General features: G+C 37.2%; 1 protein-coding gene across 1 annotated transcript in view; it reads left to right on the top strand.

Annotated features, from left to right (window-relative positions):
• The window catches only part of LOC107645644 (cytochrome P450 71D11-like), a 1,805-nt gene extending 949 nt beyond the window's left edge, over positions 1 to 856 (top strand). The window contains exon 2 of the mRNA XM_021104082.1: positions 143 to 856. Coding sequence (XP_020959741.1) covers positions 143 to 769 — 627 coding nt within the window. The 3' untranslated portion in view covers positions 770 to 856. The remainder of the gene's footprint in view (positions 1 to 142) is intronic.

The raw sequence follows: 14,346 nt of genomic DNA, 5'->3' as shown, positions 1-14,346 counted from the left end.
TAAATTCAGTTTTCTTTTAAACTTTTCACATTATGTTTAAGAAAGAATTATATTTAATTTAGATGCATTATCATTCTTGGAGTGGTTTAACCAAATAGATAATCAACTAAATGGTATGACATGTTTCTCCCTCCCCTTCTAGGATGTCTTCACCGGCGGAAGTGACACAGCAGCAACTACCATTAACTGGGCGATGGCTGAGATGATGAAGAATCCAAAAATATTGAAGAAAGCAGAATCCGAAGTGAGAGAGGTATTAGATACAAGAGTAGGAGCGAAGTTTATTGATGAAACTTGCATTGAAGAAATGAAATACTTGAAAGCAGTTATCAAAGAGACTTTGAGATTACACCCTGCCGGTCCCCTTTTGCTTCCGCGGGAATGCGGACAAGCTTGCGAAATCAATGGATATCACATACCAACCAAAAGCAAGATGGTAATCAATGCATGGGCGATTGCAACAGATCCTAACTACTGGACTGAACCGGAGAGGTTTTTTCCTGAGAGGTTTATTGATAGCTCAATTGATTTCAAAGGAAACAATTTTGAGTTCATTCCGTTTGGTGCTGGACGAAGAATTTGCCCCGGAATGAACTATGGTGTTGCAAGTGTTGAGTTAATTCTTGCATTGCTGTTGTATCACTTTGATTGGAAGCTTCCCAGTGGGATTAAAAGTGAGGATTTGGATATGTCTGAGTTATTTGGAGCATCTGTTGTAAAAAAATCTGACTTGTTCTTGATTCCTGTGGTTTCTCGTTCTGTGATCTAATTGCATCATGAATAACATATACTCAACAAATTATGTAATGTAACCTTTGAATTTTCCAGCAATATGTTTCCATATGATGACTATTGAATAGCCTTGGATGTATGAAATGCCGCAAATCATTAATGGCAATGGTTTGCTTTATATTTTATGTTATAAGATTAATTTATCAACTCCTTTCTATGATTAGGTGCATATTTACCTTGATGGTGCTGTTTTCTTTTGTGTAGTTTGTCAGTTTGGAATTTGAAGTTGGTTCTTTCTAACTACATTTAAATTATGGTGAATGCTATGGTGCCTATCACTTTCTACCTAAGTTACTAGAAAAGGTAAATAAATAATATTTAATAAATATTACATGATTTACTTTTTATTTTAAATATTTTATTTTTTACTTTAAAAGAAAAGTTAGGCAATTTAAGCACCATAACAAAGGTACCATAGAACTCACCTTAAATTATTTAAGTTTTTAAGATGGATTTGACTTTTTTAAAATACATTTGTAGGATCAAAATGAGAGAAGAATGTCTAGTAATTTTTTGTGGACATTTTGAATGTTGGAAATTGCAAAATAATAAACTGATATACATTGAAACAATTAGAATTGGATATTTGATTGATTGTTTGATTGTTTAAAATTGTAATGTAATTCTTTAATTTGAGAAAATAAAAATATTATTTGATAGAGGCCTCTAATTTAAAGAAAAGTTCTGCTGATTTTTTAAAGATATGGACTTAATTAATGATGTCTATGTCTATGTTATTAATGGCAATGGAGATATAATTAAATTTCCGTATTTTGCTTTATATTTTATGTTCTAAAATTAACTTATCACTTCTTTCAATGATTAGGTGCATATCTGCGGTGATTGTACTGTTTATATATATATATAAAATGGAGTTGAGGTTGATCCTTTAATTTCCAACTATATTTTTTTTTTTATTTTATATTGGATTTAATTTTCTTAAATTATATTTGTAGGATCAAAACGAGAGAAGAATGTTTAGTAGTCGATTTTTCTAATTATATTTAAATTGAATTTCTTTAAGTAATTAACAAGGGTCAACCAACTCTAGTCAATTTTTATTGAGTTGTACCCCAAAGTTCACTATAACAAAAAAATATTCCAATGGATCATTTACCTTCTTTTACTCTAATTCACCTTTCACTTCCCCCAATTTTTCATTGCAGCCGCCTCGCCACCCCTACCCCTTCTCACCTCTACTTCCTACGTTGTCTGTTCTCAACGACAAAGAAGCATCGTACTGCGCCCATCGCCTCACTGTTTCGCATTGTTTGAGCAACATGTTGCACCACCTCTACTCCCTGTAGCTGCGCTGCACATCTGTTCACCTACGCCACGCGTTCCTAACGAGGAAGAAGGCCACCTATCTCCCCACTATGTCACGCCATCCAACAAAGCACCGCAGCCAGTCGTCATTCACATTACCTTTGCTCCCCTATGCACAACATTCCCGATCTCCTCACGCCACGTTGTCGCATGTCCACTTCCTCCTCTTCTTCTATTGCGCCGCGCCTCCTCATTCATCCTCGTGGAGCATCCACTGTGTCGCCACTGCACTCCAAAAGGTTAGTAAATGTTTAGAGTTTACGGTTTAATGGATGTTTCTCTTCATTCTTTGTGACTCATTTGAATGTTTTTTTTGTGTTTTAGTAGATTTTTCTTTTGTGCTCATTTGGATGTTTTTTTTTTTCAATGGCGGATGATTTTCTTAGGCATTTGGATGTTTCTTTTCTGCATTTGGCGGATGTTTCTTTTGTGGCTACATAGAAGAACAGCAGTAAGGGGAGACGTTGCCTAGGTAGCAACGCATCACGGCAATGAGGATTCAATGCTGAACCTTGCAGAAATGGCGATGAAGCGGCAGCGCGATGGCATCATTACAAGAAAAACGTTGAGTGTCGTCAATCGGATTTATCGTCAGAAAAATGAATAAAATCTGACGATACACTTTTTTACCATCGAATTTTGTGTCGGAATTTATCTAACGGAATAAACCTCGACGATAACAAATTACAGTTGAATTTTTGTGTTTGACTATAATTTGCATCGGATATAGCGGCGAAACATGGATATCAAGAAATGAAATCTATTGCAACTTATCGTCGAAAATTTTTCGATGGTAACATTAATGCCAGAGTTTACGGCTTCACACTACCTTACCAGCGGATTAATCCGACATAAATATTTTTTGTAATTTTTTCTTTAAAAATAGCTGGGATGTTACCATCGGTATATTCCGATGGTAATTTCGACAGTAGATTTTTTTTAATATTTTTTTTCATCCATCTATAATATACCCCGATAATTAATAATTAAAACAGTGCTAATTATATTACATTCTTCTCAATGTTTGGTAAAGAAATACATAAGATAGAACTATATTTACATTAACCCTCTTGAGATTCATCATCTTCTTTCTCTGGTTCACCATCCTCTTCTTCCGAGGTAGTTTTCGATCATCAAACTCGTCTTCTTCTTCTTTGTCGCCATCGACTCCGTCTTCTTCTTGAAGATCATCATCCTCTGGTGGTAATACGTCATCATCTATTCCAAGGTCAATGATGTCATTATCCATAACAGTCGACCTAAGGGTGATCGGATCACCAATATCAACCACTATTTTCGAAGGAGTTGGGTCATCAATCTGGTAAGGTTCATGTCCCTCTGTCCCATCAAATTCGATGTATACAATCGTTTTATCCTAGGGATTAAAGGCAAGTAGTGCATCCATTTCATTAGAAGTCTCTTTAACCGCCGTTTACTAATCTGTTCTCTCTCGGCTTGAAACCTCGGTGATCTACAAAATATGCATTCAGTTAGGTCTGTATTTCTCTTGTAATATAGTATACAACCATTCAAATAACAATCAATTTTCACCAAATTTAGACCCAATTTCGAAACTAACTTCTTTGCTTCATAGTGGCTCTAAGGGATGGCAATAGTCCTGACAGGTACCAGTTCGTTATAAAGGGTGACTCACTTATCAAAAGACTCTTAGGTATGATTTGACTTCGACTTAATACTCATCATTCTAACACATACAGACAACTTTGAATGAACGAACTCCTCGAACAAAGGTTTTGTGGCAGATTCTAATAGATGATAAGATCTCTTTGCCTCCGAGTTAGGCTCTTCTTCAGCCTCTTCCAACTCTGTAACACCTATTGCATCAAACACCATCTCATTATATCTCTCTTGGTTACCCTACCAATTCATTTCTTCCATGTTTAGTTCTCTCACCACCCGAACCCTCGTTAATCGACCATCAGACCTATTCAAATTCGAGGTAGATAGATTAATTCCCTGTTCATCCACTTCTTCGAGTTTCGTCTACATCCAATACCCATCATTGAACCCATTATGGTAGAGGTGAAGTGTTATATATGAAGGTCCTAACCACTTTGTCAGTTGATGCTTATGACACGGACACCTAGATACCCTTTCATATCTAAACGGTTCCATGTTGAGACATGTGCAACAAACACCTCAACCCTCTCAAAGAATTCAGGTTTTAAACACCCCTCGTCCACCGTTATTCCTATCATACATCCATATATGATGACTTGAAATCATATTGCAACACACGCCCAAGAATTCAACCAACAACATAACTTATTAAAATTTTTAGAAAATTCAGCAGAATATATGTGCCTAATAATTAGAATCTCCCACCAAATACAATATATTTTCTGACAAACCAAATATGTTTTAAACAATTCAAACAATAATTTGGCAGAACTTCTCCTTAATTCAGAGACATCCATCAAATAAATATAACAGTTTTCACAGAAAAAATAACTGCAGACATAAATTATAACATACACACATTCAATAAAACATCAAATCATAACCGTTCTAGTGCGTAACTCCTTATAACTCCACAAGTTTTTAGCAAACAAGGGTTTCGAGAAGAAGCCACTACGTGACCTTCTCTCGCTTACGTCCTAAAATTCTATTCTAGAAAAAGTAAGTCTAAATTAAAATTTAAATAATTCATTATATTTAGAGATAGAAACCAATTTGGAATATTACTTTATTAACAATAAAAAAACAAACTCCAACTGATCTCAGAGAAAATAGCATCGTCCTAATAAAAAGGACAACTTATTAAATTCACAAATTGAAACTAATTGAAAGAACATGTAAAGCTCATTATTCCAATTAATTAAAACCTAATTCTAATTTCACCAAACTAACAATAAGCATCACAAAAATAACGAATATAAGTTTAATGCAATTGAACGAAACTCATTCACTAAAATCAATTAAATTTTCCAACAACTCAAGCACTCTTAACATAACAACTCCTAATGAAACACTTTATTAAACAAATTTAACGATTGATTTAAGAAAAATTCTAACAAAATGTTAAACTCTCAAAATAATCTAGAAAAATAAAACAACCATACTAACAATAAATCTAATCATAGTGGTTGTAGAGTCTCTTTAACATAGGGTGACAGAAGCGGCAGTGACTACAATGTGAACAGCAATCGCAATGGAGGATGCGGCAGGGACAACAGCAACAATAGAGTTGAGGATGACGTGCAACGGCGATGACAGCGGGTGCTCCAAGATGTGGCGACAATGACGTGCTCCCAACGGTCATGACGGTGACAAATTTGACGGCAAGGGAGGAAGAGAGAGAGAGAGAGAGAGAGAGAGAGGAGAAGGGTTTCATGTTTGAATTTTATCCCAATTTTACTATCGAATTAATAATCCGCCGGTAAATTACCGAAACGACACGTTTCACTAAACCGTGATACTGGCGATAAAATTGACGCTAGTGAGTTACGTTTTTGCGCCAACACTTACCGTCGGCTTTAGCGACGAAAAAGCTGTTCCGACGATAATTTTTTCTGCCGACAAATTTCTCCTCTTTTCTGTCAAAAAATCCGACACTTAATCCACCAGTAAAGATTGACGCTAAATTCGACGGTAATTCTAACGGTACTCAATGTTTTTTTGGTAGTGCATGTTTCTTTAGTTGGTGGGGAGTTCTGCGTCAATGACAGAGGCTGCGACGGTCTGCAACAACGACGGGAGGCACGCAAACTTAAGTCGGTGCTGCATTAGCGCGGTGGAAGCACGGTGTGTGGTTAGAGCAACGGTGAGGCTTGGAAGAGAGGGATTAGGATTTGTGTGGAGGTTATTTGCCTAATTAATTCTAATTATTCAAATTTTGATTCTTAAAATTTTTTAAAAATATTATTAAATGGAGTTATTTAAGTTGACTCGTTTAGATGTTGATCTCTATACTTTCTCATTTAAATTTTTTAAGTTTTAAAATGAATTTAGATTTTTTTAGAATATATTTTGTAGGATCAAAATGAGAGAAGAATGTCTAATAATTTTTGTCGATACTTTATTGGTTGGAAATTGCAGAATAATAAGGAAATATATATTGAAACAGTTAGGATTGGATGTTTGATTGATAATTTTATTGCTTAAAATTGTAATGCAATTGTTTTATTTGAGAAAAATGATAATATTATTTGATAGAAGCCTGTAATTTAAAGGAAAATTTTACTGATTGTTTCGTGAAAAATTTAAAAATATGGACTGAATGATGTCTTTGTTATTAATGAAATTGTTTACTTTGTAAAATATGAAAATTATATTTAGCCTCTAATTCTAATAGAAATTCTACCGAATTTTCTTAAAAAGTTAATAAGTTATTATTTTTTTCAATGCTTAGGCTATTCGATGTTTATGGAACAATAATTCAAAGTTATCATTTGCACTGCATGCGACCAAATTCGCACTAATGACAGCACTGCTAGAGGAGGCACATCGTAATCTACACCGGTACCACGACCAAAAGAGTGATGCAGATAATTACGAGGACCCTTGGATTTAATTTTCTTTTTCTTCCTTTTAGGACTCTGTCTTCATAGTTTGATCTTTTTTAGATTTTGTATCTTTTATTTGTAGGTATTATTGATATTGTACTTTATTGTTTTAACAAAAACTGTCTTAATAAAAAACTAAGAGACTTAGCACAGATATACCCCCATCACCATGGAAGCTAATTATCATAGGAAACATGCTCAACCTTGTTGGTTCTGCACCTAGTGTACGCTATACTCTCTAGCATCAGATGTGGTATTCCATGGTTCTACGGACATGGCATTTTCGCCGTACGACAAATGCAGGAGACTGCTCCATATAACTTTCATGTGTATCAATATATCAGTGGTTCAGTAATTTTTAATTATTGATTTTAATTATAAAAAATAGATATAATATATAATTAAGATTACTAAAATACTGATATAACGATCTATTTAAAAAAAATTTCATAAGATATATACTTGTTAGTTCAAAAATTTGGTGATAAGAAAAATGAATGATTTAAAAACTAAAAATAGATATATACATGCTAGTTTATTTACAAGAGGACTCACAGTTCTAAGTAATTCTAAAAACTGCATAACTATAACGATAATTAATTGTAACTGTAACTAATTTAATTATTAACTATTAAATACATGTGAGTCTAACAATACTACCAAAGTTTTAAGCGTGAGGCGTCCAATCTCAGTGGCCAATGAATTAGATAGAGATCTACAACTAAGGCTAAAAGTGAGTCGAGTTGAGACAAATTAGATCAAACTCAAGCTCGACTTATAAAAATTGATCTTGGCTTACGGCTCAACTCACTAACAATTAAGCTTAGTTCTTAAGTTCAAGCTAAACTCACCGAAAAGAACCAGAAGGAGAAAGAGCTCGCGAGGGAGAGAGGAGACACGAGCCAAGGAGTCGCGCTCCGCTATCGCCGCCGCTGCTACCAACCTCGCCACCACTTCGCGTCCTCGCTGTCACTTCGTGTTCTTGCCGCTGTACCTCGCCGATTCGACTTCTGCTTCTGCTTTGGCTTTGGCTTCTACTTCTGCATCTGCATCTACATCTGCTTTTGTGCCTGTGTCTACTTTTGTTTTTGCTTTAGCTTCTGCTTCTGCTTCCGAGTCTGCTTCTGCATCTGTGTCTACTTTTGCTTTGCTTCTGATTCTGATTCTACTTTTGATTCTAATTTTGATTTGTTATTTTTCTGATTTTATTGTTGTTGTGTGTTGATTTTGTTGTTGAATGATGTTGTTAGTTTTTGAATTTGAATAATGTGTTATTGTTGGTGTTCTTGAATCTGATTATTAGTATTTGGTGGGAGTAAGGGAGGTCGTGGTGATGGTAAAGGGTATTTTTGTCCGTAAAAAGTCAAAAGAACGATTTTGATACCAATTAAAATCTTGGGGACAATTTTAAATAAAAAAATAACGTTGGAACGAATTTGATTTTGACCCTAAACTTTAGAGACCAAAACAATACTGTTAAAAATATAGATTAAATACATATAAGATATGTGTATTAATAATTTAATATATATAATAGAGTGAATATCCCATCCGGTCCCTGACAATTATCTCGAAAGGATAACGAGGTCCCAAAAAAAAGAAAAACACCCAACTCGGCCCCTGATCTTTTTTTTTAGGACTGATTAGCCCTTGTGCCAAAAAAACAACATTAATTTTTTTTGGCACAGGGGCTAATCAGTCCTATAAAAATAAATCTCAGGGGCCGGGTTGGTATTTTTTTTTGTCTCAGGGGCCGGGTTGGTATTTTTTTTTTGTCAAGGGTTTCGTTGTCTTTTGAAGTAATTGTCAGGGGCTATTTTAGGTTTTTCTCTATATAATATTATATATAATTGAATTAGCTTACGAACTAATGAGTTGAGCTTATCAAAGTTCAAACTCAACTCATTTAATTTATGAGCTCAAGTTTAAGTTTAAGTTCGGCTCACAAACTTACGATCTGAGGTTATGGCGAACTATTAATGAATCAAATTTAAACTAATTTAAATGCTCTTTACAACTTTTGGAGTATTGAAACTCAACAAATAAAGTAAGTAACAAAATTGTATTTTATTTGTTTTTATCATTATTATTTGCATTTATTTTTTTGTTGGGCTACTGGGCTAGTATACTAAAAACAAATCAATTTGGGCTAAAGGTTTTTCATGTTTTTATGCGATAAAAAAAATCTAGGCCATTACTAAATCAAATTACATTACTTTATTTTGATTTGATATTAGATTATCATAAAATTATAATAAAATTTGAAAGTCTAAAATATCTATTTAGTATTAATGGTCTTTTCAAATGCTTTAAAAATTAGAAATTTGTCCTAGATATTAAAAAAAATAAAAATATACTATTTAAGATTAATTTTGAAAAGACTAAAATATCCTTTTAAGATTATTGTTGTTTAATTAAATTATAATGTTAAAATTTAAATTTAATTTTAAAAAGATTACGATACACTTTTAGATCATTTTAAAATGACAAAAATACTAGTTATACAATTAAAGTTGTTTTATTAATTTAAAAGAAGAAATTTGTATTTGGTTTTAATAGATCCAAATACATTATTTAGTATTCATTTTAAGATTAAATTATTTTGTCAGCTTTTATAATTTCACTAAATTTGTAGTTAAGTATTTATAGTTTAAAAGTTTTCAATTGATTTCTTACACTATTTTAAATTTATCTTGTAATTAGATATTTTCTATGCCAAATTCAATAAAGTTAAAATCCAATCGATCTGACCTAATTATATTAAATTTTGTACCCAACGAGTAATCATGTCAAATGAAATTTTACTAATTATACCCCACCTTAATTGGTTTGAAAGAAATTTAATTCTAATTCACTAATTAAGGGTGTTCACAGGTATAGGTAACCTGATTACCCGTCTAAAACCAATCCGATATGATTATATTGGTTTTGGACCCAAAGAATAATCAGGTCAGATCACCCTAAACTTTTGACAATTTTTTTGTCAATCCAATTATATTCATATCAAATACTTAAATACTTTTGTAATTATTTTTAAATACTAAAATACCTTTTGTCAAAGTTAGTGACTGATTTATATAGATGAACAACTAGTCAAATAACAAATGATATTATAATTAGTAATAAAATTGAATGTTTAGAATAATTTTACTGGATTGAACTCTAAACTTAATAGCTCTTTGGATTAATGTCAAATTAACAAACTTCATCTCAAATTATTTGTTAATTGAAAAAAAAAATCAAAATTATTAACTTATTCTAACTATTTGATATCCCAAAATATGTTAAATTAATAAAGAGCACCTCAGATTAAAATTAATATGACGAATAAACAAAATAAAAAAAAGTTAGCAATAATATATTGACAAAAAATATAATTATTTATGCGACCAAATTTATTTATTATAATTTATCAAATTAATCAAAATATAATTTTAGTTATTATCGCTAACGTTATTATAAGTATTGTTCATACCCTGACCCAACGCTAAAGCCCAAGTCCAAACGAAAGGCCCAGTCCAAAGGATTGAGCCTCTCCCTACGCCGACCTTCGTCCTGCGAAGTCGGTTCATGCCACGACTTGCTCTAAAGAAGTCGGGAACGAAGATCAGTTGGCAGATAAACACTCACTCGAATGAGTAACTGCCCCTAAAATCTCTCCACCCACTTCTAGGAGGCATATCCTAACTTCCCTAAGATAAAGGGACGGTTATTCCCCCCTTAAATGGTGGAACTACTCCAACGGTGGTTATGGGTTCACCACTATAAATACACTGACACTCCTCAGGTATCACTAAACCCAATACTTTTTAGACCTGTTTTGCTCCCATGCTAACTTAAGCATCGAAGTGTCCTTGCAGGTACCACCCCCCATTCTCTCACACACAAGTCGGACGGAGACCCTGGATCGCAAACCTGATCAAAGGCTTTCTTCTTCAGATGATTGGGCCAACCAAACTAATCCAACCCAATAATCTCCGGTTACCCATCGTAACATTGGCGCGGTTGCCGGGGACCCGAGAGATCAGCCAATAATGGCGGATATGTCACCTGAAGATGGTCATGTAGCGTCAGATTCCGAACAAGAAAATCTAGATACCGGAAACAATGACGCAGATCTAACCCATCACCAGGGAACCAACGACCAACATAGGGAAGGCACCTCCGGGTTAAAAAATCCAAAGATGAACTCCTCGGAAGGGCGCAAATCAGGAAAGGATAGACCACCCCATGCGACCGAACTAATGGGATTAGTCCATGGCCACCAAGGTCGCTTGGAACAGCTGGAACAGGAGCTGGAACGACAAAGGAAGGCAGAAAGGAATCTAAGGGAGGAGATGGCGCGACGAAAAGAGTTAGAGGAAAAACTCTTAAAACTAGAATCCTCCCTCAGAGGTCGGAACTCCCGAGGCGATCGAGAAGAGTCGCCCCTAGGAGGGGAGGACCCATTTAGTGAGGACATAATGAGGGCAAAAGTTTCAAGAAACTTCAAAAGTCCTGATATGAACCTCTATGATGGAACCACGGATCCGAAGCATCATTTAAGTAATTTCAAAAGTCGGATGTATCTGGCTGATGCTTCGGATGCAACGCGCTGCAAAGCTTTTCCGACCACCCTATCGAAAGCGGCGATGAAGTGGTTTGATAGCCTCCCTCCAAGGTCGGTCACCAGCTTTAAGGACCTCTCGAGGAAGTTCTTGATGAGGTTCTCCATCCAGAAGGATAAAGTAAAGCATGCACCGAGCCTCCTGGGAATAAAGCAGGAGGTCGGAGAACCTCTACGGGACTATATGGAAAGGTTCAACAAAGCATGCTTGGAGATTCAAGACCTGCCCACTGAGGCAGTCATTATGGGGCTAGTAAATGGGCTTAGAGAAGGCCCCTTTTCGCAGTCCATATCAAAAAGACACCCCACCTCCTTAAGCGATGTACAAGAGAGAGCTGAAAAGTACATCAATATGGAGGAGAATGCCATATTACGAGAGCCAAGTTGGCGACTTGGGCACCCTCCCTCAATAAAAGAGAGGGAGAGGGAGCCCAAGAAAAAAGAGGAGGTCGGTCCCGATAGGTCGAGGAGATATCACTTCTATACTCCTCTAAAAGTCTCCTTAGTGGATGTATACAGAGAAATCTGCAACACTGAAAGACTGCCGCCTCCCAGACCCATCAAAAACAAAAAGGGAGGGAGTCACGGTGACTACTGCGAGTACCACAAGATATATGGCCACTCAACAAACGACTGTTACGACCTAAAAAATGTGATAGAAAAGTTGGCCAGAGAAGGCCGACTTGACAGATATCTCATGGAAAGGTCGGAAAGTCATGGGAAAAGAAAGCGAAACGACGAGGACAGAAGAGACCCACCACCGCAAACTCCTGAGAGACATATACATATGATCTCAGGCGGATTCGCGGGAGGGGGACTTACCAAGTCCTCTCGCAAGAGACACCTCAAGCGAGTTTACCAGGTCGGGAGTGAAGCCCCCAATCTCCCGACTATCTCGTTTACAAAGGAGGATGGGCAGGGAGAAATCCCTGGGCATGATGATCCAGTGGTGATCACCATGATCCTGGTGAATGCCCACCTCCACAGAACTCTAGTAGATCAAGGGAGTTCAGCAGACATCCTTTTCAAGCCCGCATTTGACAAACTAGGGTTGGATGAAAGGGAGTTAAGAACCTACCCCGATACCTTGTACGAACTAGGCGATACGCCGATAAAACCACTAGGATTTCTACCCCTCCACACTACCTTCGGAAAAGGAGAAAAATCCAAAACTCTGAGCATAGACTTTATAGTCATCGACGTGGGGTCAGCATATAATGCCCTAATCGGCAGAGCTACCCTAAATCGACTCGAAGTGGTGGTGTCTACCCCTCATCTTTGCATGAAATTCCCGAAACCTGCGGGGATAGCAACAGTACGGGGAGATCAGAAATTGGCAAGAAAATGCTACAATAAAAGCCTGAACCTGAGGGAAAAAGGCAAAGAAGTCCACACCATAGAGCTCAGTGGTGCGAGAGCCAGAGAAGAGCTGAGACCACAGCCAGGAGGAAAAACTGAGAAAATACAGGTCGGCAAAGAGGAAGGAAAAAACACCAACATAGGGGCCAACCTAGAGGAAGTCTTAAAGCAAAGGTTGACCAAGCTCTTAAGAGACAATTCTGACCTCTTTGCCTGGAAAGCTTCCGGCATGCCAGGGATAGATCCCAAGCTCATGTCCCACAGGCTCTCAGTATATCCGGGGTCACGACCTGTACAACAGCGAAGGCGTAAGCTCGGCCTAGAACGAGCTCAAGCGGTGGAAGAGCAGGTACAAGCACTCCGAGAAGCCGGTTTCATTAGAGAAGTTGAGTATCCAACATGGTTAGCAAACGTAGTGCTAGTCAAAAAGCAAAACGACAAGTGGAGGATGTGCGTCGACTATACCGACCTGAATAAGGCGTGTCCCAAAGACCCTTATCCACTCCCAAGTATTGATGCTCTAGTGGACTCTAGCTCGGGATATCAATACTTGTCGTTCATGGATGCCTACTCGGGATACAACCAAATCCCGATGTACAAGTCGGACCAAGAGAAAACATCATTCATCACGCCTAGAGCCAATTACTGCTACGTGGTCATGCCTTTTGGATTAAAAAACGCAGGGGCCACGTACCAAAGGCTGATGAACAAGGTGTTCGCTCCCCACCTCGGGAACTTAATAGAAGTCTACGTAGACGAGATGCTAGTAAAAACCAGGGAAGAAGCCGACCTCTTGACAGACCTCTCGCAAGTCTTCGACACCATAAGGTTACACGGGATGAGGCTAAATCCCGCAAAGTGTGCCTTCGCGGTTGAGGCTGGAAAATTCCTGGGGTTTATGCTGACGCAAAGGGGGATCGAAGCAAATCCCGACAAGTGCAAAGCTATCCTGGAAATGAAAAGGCCGACTTGCTTAAGAGAGGTTCAACAATTGAATGGCCGACTTGCAGCCCTCTCCAGGTTCCTGGCAGGATCAGCACTAAGATCCCTTCCACTATTCTCTCTACTGAGAAAGGGATGTCAGTTTGAATGGACTCCAGAATGCGAAGAAGCATTCCAAGAGTTCAAAAGGTTCTTGATCCAACCTCCAGTCCTAACCCGACCTCTAGTTGGGAAGAGCTCGTTCTATACTTGTCTGTAGCAGACAAAGCTGTGGCATCAGCGCTGATACGAGAAGACGAGGTCGGGCAACATCCCGTGTACTTCACCAGTAAGGTTCTACAAGGCCCTGAGCTGAGGTACCACAAACTCGAGAAGTTTGCCTACTCCTTAGTTATAGCCTCTCGAAGGCTGCGACCTTACTTCCAAGCCCATACAATAAGAGTCCGAACGAACCAACCCATGAAGCAAATCCTTCAAAAGACGGATGTTTCAGGGAGAATGGTTCAATGGACAATAGAGCTCTTTGAGTTTGACCTGAAGTATGAAACTCGGACAACAATCAAAGCTCAATGCCTCACCGACTTCATAGCAGAGTACGCGGGAGAACAAGAGGAAAGACCAACTACATGGGAGCTATACGTAGATGGATCCTCAAACAAGACAGGAAGCGGTGCATAATACTATTTAATAAAAGGGGAACACAGATGGAGGTTTTTCTCAAATTTGAATTTCCAGCTTCTAATAATCAGGCAGAATATGAAGCCCTGATTGCAGGACTAAAACTGACAGAAGAGG

Source organism: Arachis ipaensis, chromosome B01 (assembly GCF_000816755.2).
Source record: "Arachis ipaensis cultivar K30076 chromosome B01, Araip1.1, whole genome shotgun sequence".
NCBI classification, from domain to species: Eukaryota; Viridiplantae; Streptophyta; class Magnoliopsida; order Fabales; family Fabaceae; genus Arachis; species Arachis ipaensis.
The sequence above is the reverse complement of the archived record's forward strand: the minus strand, read 5'-3'. Positions and strand labels throughout refer to the sequence as shown.